General features: G+C 44.6%; 1 protein-coding gene across 1 annotated transcript; it reads right to left on the reverse strand.

Annotated features, from left to right (window-relative positions):
* Positions 1-675: 675 nt before the first annotated feature.
* Positions 676-8,777, reverse strand: DEGS2 (delta 4-desaturase, sphingolipid 2). Its single transcript, XM_066605805.1, has 3 exons — positions 8,468-8,777; positions 1,687-2,429; positions 676-883 (listed from the first exon to the last, which is right to left on the reverse strand). Exons 1-3 carry the CDS (start codon positions 8,547-8,549, stop codon positions 740-742), a joined length of 969 nt encoding a protein of 322 aa, XP_066461902.1. The 5' UTR covers positions 8,550-8,777; the 3' UTR covers positions 676-739.
* Between the last annotated feature and the right edge of the window lie 206 nt (positions 8,778-8,983).

Genomic DNA, 8,983 nt, shown 5'->3' on the forward strand with positions numbered 1-8,983 from the left:
CAGTGATTCTGTTATAGAAGGAAATTAGATTTGTCTGGCATGACTTGTTTGTTACAAATCCATGCTGGCTCTGGTTAATTACTCCATTCTCATCCAAGTATTTGCATACATGCTGTTTAATAATTTGTTCAGAGATCTTTCCCGGTATAGAAGTCAGGCTCACAGGTCTGTAGTTTCCTGGATCCACCTTCTTCTAAAGTGCTGTTTCAAATTGCAACCAGTCCACCACTTGTGTCACAGTACTGTGAGGAAATGAAAAAGCCATGATGGCTGTTGTGCGTCACCCGGCATCGCTGCCTCATGCCAAGCATCAATGGGGGTCCAACAGGCATTGATGGGATATCCTAACAATAGCTGGGCTAGAAAAACCCTAAAACCAGCCACCCTGGCATTTAGTTGATCACTGCAGAATTAGCTACTGGAACCTAACACCAAATGTAATATTTCATTATGATCATTTACACAAATTGTCAATCATATTACACATGACTTACTCATCTACAATGCAGACATTTTTTGGTTCCAAGTGTGGGACCCCCTTGTATGACATCCAGGTGCCTCATTAGGTCATATGGAAAGAGGTTGTGTTTTTATGGGATCTTTTACACAATGCAGCATTGGCCAACGATCGAACACACACAGACCCAAGATCATTAGAAAACACCAGATATTTTATTATTCTGTACACTGTCACCCAGGATGGCTACACATAAAACATACTATCAGCAACATTAGGTCGTTATGCCACATTTGCAAGCTTGCATTTTCTTTTGATCCTTGAATAAGGTCCAATTTCCTCATTAAAGATGAAATCCCACAGAACCTGGACCCAAGACTGGTGCTGATAGAGAGTGTCATAATACTCTGAAGCAATCTGCCGTACCTGAGGAAGGAAAACACAAAATTCAGTCTGTGCAACTCACAGGAGTCGAGTAATGAGAGCTTTTCTATAGAAACTTTTGACCATGCAAACAGATCCCAATAATGCAGACCACACTAGCAAACAAGAGGCCATTTGTCAATCAATAATAAAAGGCTAGCAATCAGAGGGCAAGTTATATTGTGCAAATTATATGACCTGAGGCTCAAAATATGTGTGTGAGAAACTTATATTTTATCAGTAGCAGCCTCACATAGAGGAAGTAGTTCTTGATATACAAGAGCCACTGACAACTGCCTACCCATTTCTGCGCATAGAGAGATCAGAGCTCAAATTTCCTATTACAGAAATTCCCTGGTTTGCTTCATACAAATACAATCATGGCTGCCAACTGCCACCACCAGGGGGAGCTAATTGCATACAGACTTATGAAATTCAATGGGAGATGTATAAATGCAGTGAACTCGCCAAAGTTTGTATTAACTCTGTGGCTGTGAGAACAGAGGAAGGGGATTTGAGGCATTGTAGAAGATAAAAGGGTTTTCAAGTCTGCTGGTCATTAGTCATTTGTGAAAATAAATATGGCCAAATAAGGGCTAAAAATACTCGGCTGTTTGGGCCATTTGTCTGAGGTCTATAACCAGTTTTATGACTTCCACAACTAATAATCCAGCCCCACTTGCCAATAATAGAAGAGTGGTCTTCAACCTGTAGCTCTCTAGCTGTTGCAACACTTCAACTCCAGCATGGTGGGTTGGAGGCTACTGGTAGAGACAAAACTAGGGAAGTAGAGCACACATACGTACCATGGGCAGTCTGCTTCCAGGAATGCTTGGAAAGTCGTGATGCTCCACATGGTAACCGACATTAAAAGTTAGTAAATTCAGAGATCCGTAGTAGGAATAGGTCTCATGTCCTTTCATAAACATATAATGTTCTGCAATAAAATGTCCGGAGATGGGGTGAAATCCCAAGCAAAAGATTGAGCCAGCAAGGAGGTAGACTACAGACTTCAGGCCACATGTTTGATACAGTAGAAAGTCAGCTGAAAACTGGACAAGGGCATTACACATCTCCATCCTGCTGATGGGCTTTGGATTCACATATAGTGGCCGTAACACATATAAGAACGGCTGTAAGATCAGCCATAAGAGTTTACGAAAAGGGGTGCAGAAGAACCATCCTTCAAAGTCTGTTGGTATGTCCACATCTAGACTGTCTCCTCCCAGATATCGATGGTGATCAATGTGATATTTCTTAAAGGACGCAGAATATGGTATGCCAATTGGCAAGTTGGCGATCACTGCAAACCATCTGTTCCACTTTGCCTGCCGGTTACCAAAGGCTACATTGTGGGAGATATCGTGAATGGCTAAAGTCAATGAGTGATTCATGCACCCACCAAATGCATATGCCCAGAATAAAACCCATTTCCAAGCCAAGTCTCTGACTAGCTGACAGACCACAAGCTGAACAGCGACCATTGCCAAGACAACCCATTTTAGACGAGGGTCCGGTCCCATAAGAGATTTGATTTCTGGATACTTTGCTACAAGGAAGAAAAATAAAGAAATTTCAAAACATTTTCAAATAATGTGTCCAGTATAATTCCCAACTATTTTTGTCAAACATGAAGGGCAACATTCAGGTGTGTAATTGGGCAGAGGTGTCCTCTTAAACAAAAATTCCCCTCCAACAACATAGCACCAAGTGATCCCTAAAGCCAGAGTTAAATATTAAAATTTTCGTTCCCTGTGGCCACCAGGTGGTGCTGCGCTCTGCACATATTAAAAAAGGTTGTTGGTTTTGTAGTGCGTCTATTCTACCCAATCCAATATTGAGCCTCGTCAGCTGTCCGTGTCTTTTCATTCCCGATGTCCAATGGGGGCATATGAAAAAAGTGCTGTATAACACCTTTAAAGAGGTTGTTTGGTTACCGGAAAACAGACCCCCCTATAGGGCCCACTATGCTAAAACAACAAAAATAGCAGTACTTACCCATCCTCTGCCACCACAATTCAGTGCAGCAGCCCTGCCATGATCCCGAGGTTTGTTGTGGCAGGTTTTGTCACCAGAAGTCAACCAGGCGCCATACCACCAAGAGTTTGGGATGGTGTTGCTGCAGCGGTCAGGTGACTTCTGCCACAAACACCAGGACCATGGCGGTAACCAGACAATACATTTACAGCTACATAAATCTGTGTGCACTTAGCTTCCTCTAACAGTGAATTCCCGCAGACAGAACGATCATGACTTTGTGAAGAATAGAGCTCTATCTTCTATAAAGAAACATTATGAAGTTGATCTGAATAGTAATAGTAATTAAAGGGGTTCCCCAAAAATCTAAAGTTATCTACTATCCAGAGTACAGGCGATAACTTGATTGGTGAGAGTCTGAGACCTCAACAATCCTGAGAATATAGTATGCTAGGCTGAAAAAAGACATATGGCCATCTAGTTCAGCATAGTATGCTCCCCTCCTCTTCCCCCAATATTGATCCAGAGGAAGGGAAAAAAAACAAAAAACACCCAATGAGGTAGAAGCCAACAGGGGTCCCATGTATCCCTCCATTCCTGAAAATAGGAGTCCCATGTCCCCCTCTTCTAGTCATCGTGGAGAAGTCTCTCCTACCGACTGTGGGGGTCATACTGATTGGAGCACTCGCCACACGTCTACAACCATTGCTCCAGTCATTTTAATGGGGCTGATAAATTGCCAAGTGCTTGAAGCTTGGCTATCTCTGGCGGTCCCATTGAAAGTGAACACTGCCACTGTGCCTGTCCAACTGCTGCTCCATTTGGCATCCTCACTGTGGGTCGAAGGGACTGAAGGAAGCCAGCAGTGGGGAGGCAGACAAGATCCCCTTGTGGATAAGGGATAACTTTAGATTTTGAGATAACCCCTTCAAGCATGTCACCACCTTAAGGTTATGTCCACATGGGTCCGCAGCAGATACACAGCATCAAGATCTGCACCATTGGGTGTGGCGTTTAACTCAGATTTTGGAGCGGAATTACCAGTAATACGTCCCTTATCCCCCTAATCAGCCCATGTATAACACACTGTGTTGTATGTAGAAAGTTGGCAAAGGAAGCACGATTTGGGGCATTTTGCCGTTTCCCTAGTGGGCACCAATGAATGTGGGAACTACCTCTCCCATAAAACTCCTTGTTATGCTAATTATACCAACTACAAATAAGGCAGCAACCTTCACACAGCTGAGAAAATTGTACAACATTTGTGCGCTGAGACACACAAATATGAACCCATTCTTTTGAATGGGGCCATACACTTAAGTGATTTTTTTTTTTTGGGGGGGGGGGGGGGCAATGCAGGAAACAAATCACAGTACGTCCTCCCTTTGGGCATGCCCTTGCATCGCCCATTGTTTTTTAATGGGGCCAGCGGCAGTATTGCACTATGGGAGCCGCGGCAAAGGATCGCTACGTTCTCAAAGTGATGCGAGGCAGTTTTGAGCTAAAACCTGCCTTGCATCTGCGGGGATATCACATGTTGGCGAGCACAATATCAGGCCGTGATTCATACTTGCCTGTGGGAAGTTAGCCTTAGGGTATGAGCGGATGTCAGAAGAGATCTGTTGAATATTTACAATGTAAGGCTCATGGCTGCCCTCTGATGAATAAGGCACTATGTATTGCATACCAAGAAGACTGAGGGGAAGCAAGTAAAGGCCCCTGCAGGTGGAAAGATTGTTCACACAAGTGAAAATGAAGAATAAACTTCAGTGTAAAAGCAGCCATTGAACGATGAATGATAAATCATTTGCTTATTCATCTTATGCACTATAAGGGCTTATTTAGACGACCGTATATCGGCTCGGTTTTCACGCCGGAAGAGCCATGAGCAGGCACTTAGCTCTGCCCCCGTCTCGCCCCCTCCTATTGCAAATAGTGCAGAGGGGCGGAGAGGAGGCAGAGAGGGGGGCGGGAGCTCAGTTCCTGCTCCTGGCTCTTCCATCCCCCCCCCCCCCCCCTGCAGACAAGGGCACCGTATATCGGCTCGGCGTGAAAACCGAGCCGATATACAGTCGGCTAAATAAGCCCTAAAAATCATCGTTGGCTCATTTACTAATAAACTTGTTTGTTTTAAATCCCGATCGTTCAGTCGTTCTCATCACTTATACACTCAATGTGAATGACTGAATGATTTCTCGTTTGAATGATGCATCTGCTGTATAATGATAAATCGTTTGGTGTAAACGGACCCCAACTGCATTGCCCTGAGCACATTTATGGCTCAAAAAAGTGGTGGTCCCTTCATTAGACGGAGGTTGTGTCCTATTAATATATGCTGAATCTTCAGCAGCATCGATAATACTGCTCCCTGGTTTGGCTCACCCAGTTACTTTAGAGTTCAGTGAGTTTATATAAAGTTATCATTTGACTCCCTCTAGTGGGGATGGCAAAGTCTATATAGTTACCTGTGTAAGGCATCTGATCCACCCAACCTGTAAAGATGAGGGGCAAGAACCCTGAAACATTTCTCTACGGATGGGTCACTCTTCCTTTTGAAGGAGTCTATGTTTTTTTCCGCCATGGGCATTGATTGAAAATAGATCTGCAAACACCTGATGGAACCCTTCAATGAGTACCAGTACTACTTATCATTTACAGCATGTAGAGAATTGGGGAATTCACAGGAGGGATGTAGAGAAAAGCAAGTATCAAAGGCAGGAAAGATTTCGGGTTCTTCAGTGGACAATGGACCACAGTGGACAATAGCTATATAAAGCGTGGGTAAAGAATGTATCACAGGGCATCCCTATTACCTATTTTCCGGACCAGAAGGCTGCTGGAGCGAGCTGGGGATGAAATTGCCAGTCTGTTCCATTGGGCAAAAGAGTATCGCGAGTTTCTCGGCCCGTGTAAAGGGGCCATAACATGTATCACCTCTTCGCAGGAGAAAAGGTTGATCGTAGGGACCCTGACCTATCAGTGGTCCCAACTCCGAGCCTTCCGTTCCTTCTTACTGCAGGACCATTGTGAGACATTTGGAATAGAGAGCTAGCTGAGTATCTGCCCTGCCACTCCATTCACTTTTTATGGGGCTCACTGGAAAACGACTCAATCCCATCACGACTGAATGAAGCGGCAAGGCTCATTCTTGACCGGCACTCTATTCAAACGTCTCAATGTGTTCATGCAGTGATGAGGAATGGAGGGCTTAGGAGGACCCTTATTTTAGTGATGTGTGGCGGTTGCAGCAATGGGGCCCACAGTAATCAGACATTTGGGGTGTATTCAGATGGAGCAGTTGTGCCATAGTTTTTGCCACATGACTATTTGCACTCCACTTTTTTTGCCAATTATCACGGTTTTAATAAACTTCTCCTGTGTGGCCTGCAGAACCATATGCATTACTTGCTGCACAATTCTTGGCCATATGTCATCATAAACTGCTATACAAGTCACATGTGACTGCAACCTGTCTATGCTTTTTAACACTCAAATCACAGCTCTTAAAGGGATTTTCCGCATAACCATAACATTGGTGACAATGGGGCGGGGACACATTGAATATGAAAACTCACCTCCCAAATCCCTCTGCTTTGGTTCTCTATTTACAAGCGCTGCAGCGGTCACGTGGGTTGTTTAGTCATGTGACTGCTGCAGCCAATAGGAGGCCAGACAGGGACAATATCAGTGACATCCCACAGGCCTGCCTCAAGGCTTATACATTAGAAGCCCACATGGCAGGTTTCTGGAAAATCATCAAGGCTTTCGGGCTTCGCTGCTGTGGCACCACGGTGAATACATTAATTTTATATAATTTTGGTCATGGGGAGCCCAAATATAAAATCAGTGACTCGGAAAACCCCCTTAAACAGTTGTGCAACAAGTCAGAGACGTCACAAACTACTTGTCCCACTACTTTTCTGAGGCTTGAAGTCACTGTGTAACCCCAGCAGAAAGAAACTTCCCAGTTATTCATGCAGTCCTTCTCCCCTTAGAACCTGCACTGTACTAGCTCAATTGTCATTTCCACTCGCAGTGGAGAAAAAAAAAATGCAGCATGCCTTATTTTTGCGCGGATGGCTTCCATTGAGGTCAGTGTAAGTTGTTCAACCTCCAGCCCATCCGCAATTAACATTGAGGACAGGACGCGGATTCCGCAGCAAAAACGAACCAACGATGTATCTGCTACATAAGCAGGCTGCTTGTCCTAAGGGCCCATTTACATGTAAAGATCATCGCTAAAAAAAATATATATATATTTCGCTCAAACGGCAGTTTGAGTGACTGTTTTGAGCGATTACTTTGCATAAGCTCTTAAGTAGCTAATTAGCTACTTAAAGGGGTTGTCCCGTGGCGAAATCCAAATTTTTTTTTATAACTTACCCCTGCATTCTGCCCCGTTAAAATCAATTCCGTTAGTCATGTAAAAAAAAAAGTCACTTACCTGCATCCCCGTTTGCGCAGGATCTTCTTTTCTTCTTTTAAAGATGGCCGCCGGTCCTTTCCCAATGATGCACCGCGGTTTTCTCCCATGGTGCACCGTGGGTCTTCTCCCATGGTGCACCATGGATTGTCTTCTCCTTCCTTGCGTTCCACTGCCGATACAGCCACCTAATTGGCTGATCGGCACCACGTGACGGGGCGGAGCTACGATGACGACGCGCAGACCAGCTCTCCGGCGCGAGCACACAGCAGAAGACCGGACTGCGCAAGCGCGTCTAAAGAAGCAAGAAGACACCGAAATTAGACGGATCCATGGAGACGGGGACGCCAGCAACGGAGTGGGTAAGTGAATAACTTCTGTATGGCTCATATTTAATGCACGATGTACATTACAAAGTGCATTAATATGGCCATACAGAAGTGCTTAACCCCACTTGCTGCCGCGAGACAACCCCTTTAAGAGTTTATTAGCGTGTAAATGCAGGCAGCCACTGTATGCAGAAGACAGCGGGAGCTGTCATCTGCATACAGCTGCTTTGTTCTTGGAGCTATCAGCTGGTATCCACTTAGTGATGAACGAATAGTGCACGATAGCCGCGCATTTAGAAACAGCAGTTATCACTCAAAAGATGGCTTTTGAGCAATAATCGTTGCATCTAAATGGGCCTTACGTTTGACATCATTCGCACTCATTTAAATGATATGTTTATTGTAAACGGAACCTTAGTCACCATATACAGCTGTATACATGCTTTTTGAGGGAGAGTCCATATTTACATAGGTGACAGTTCCACACAATGGGAATATTACTACATTCCCCCTGCAGAAATGCCTGGATCCAGTTACATATATGTATGAAGGACACCCCAGCCCAATGCAAAAGGACCTTAGAGAATTGCGCTTTAAGCAACAAGGCATCTAAAAAAGTGCCAAGCGACATAGCCTTCACCTGGGCACAGTTTTAGTCCACTATCCTAACCTTGTATCTAAATATTGTGACCAAGTGCCCTTTCCTAAGGCACTCAGTGCCACATCCCTCACCCCTCCACCAGTGACATCCCTAGTAAAGTTTGCATAGATTCACTGTTGACAGTATTACTAAGCAAAGAAAAAACAACAACAAATGACTGCAACTAGATAAAGATACAATAAAGCTCAAGGCATTACCTAGGATTTCTTTCCTGCGCTCGGTGTGAGGCTGATCGGTGTACACCCATTCAAAGTCTCCTCTGGTCACCTTGTTGCCCATTGTGGCTCATTTCTTGCACTACCTAGTGAGACTTTTCTACCCCAGGACTGAGGGAAGAAGGCTGATCAGCTGAGTCCTATATAACCTTCCCTGAGCAGACAGGAGGGGCTAGACCTGCTGGACACTTGGAGAGTGAAGTGATTGAAGCCTGCTGGGGTGTGATAAGGATGAAGTTATGACAATGTGGAGGATATGAACTAAATACAAAGAAAAGATGGCAAATAGGATAAGAACAAAAATATCTAGACCTGGATTTAAAGAGAACCTGCCAGCTCAAACACTCGACCCATGCCCGCTGCAGCTGCTCTGTCGGGGCACATTTTACAGAAAAGTGGGAGCAGATCTCATAACCTTTCCAGCATATCCAAAACTTGTTCAATGGGGTTACAGTCCGGTGATTTGGGAAGCCAAAGCAGTGAGGAGAATTCATTGTC

Source organism: Eleutherodactylus coqui, chromosome 6 (assembly GCF_035609145.1).
Source record: "Eleutherodactylus coqui strain aEleCoq1 chromosome 6, aEleCoq1.hap1, whole genome shotgun sequence".
Lineage (NCBI taxonomy): Eukaryota > Metazoa > Chordata > Amphibia > Anura > Eleutherodactylidae > Eleutherodactylus > Eleutherodactylus coqui.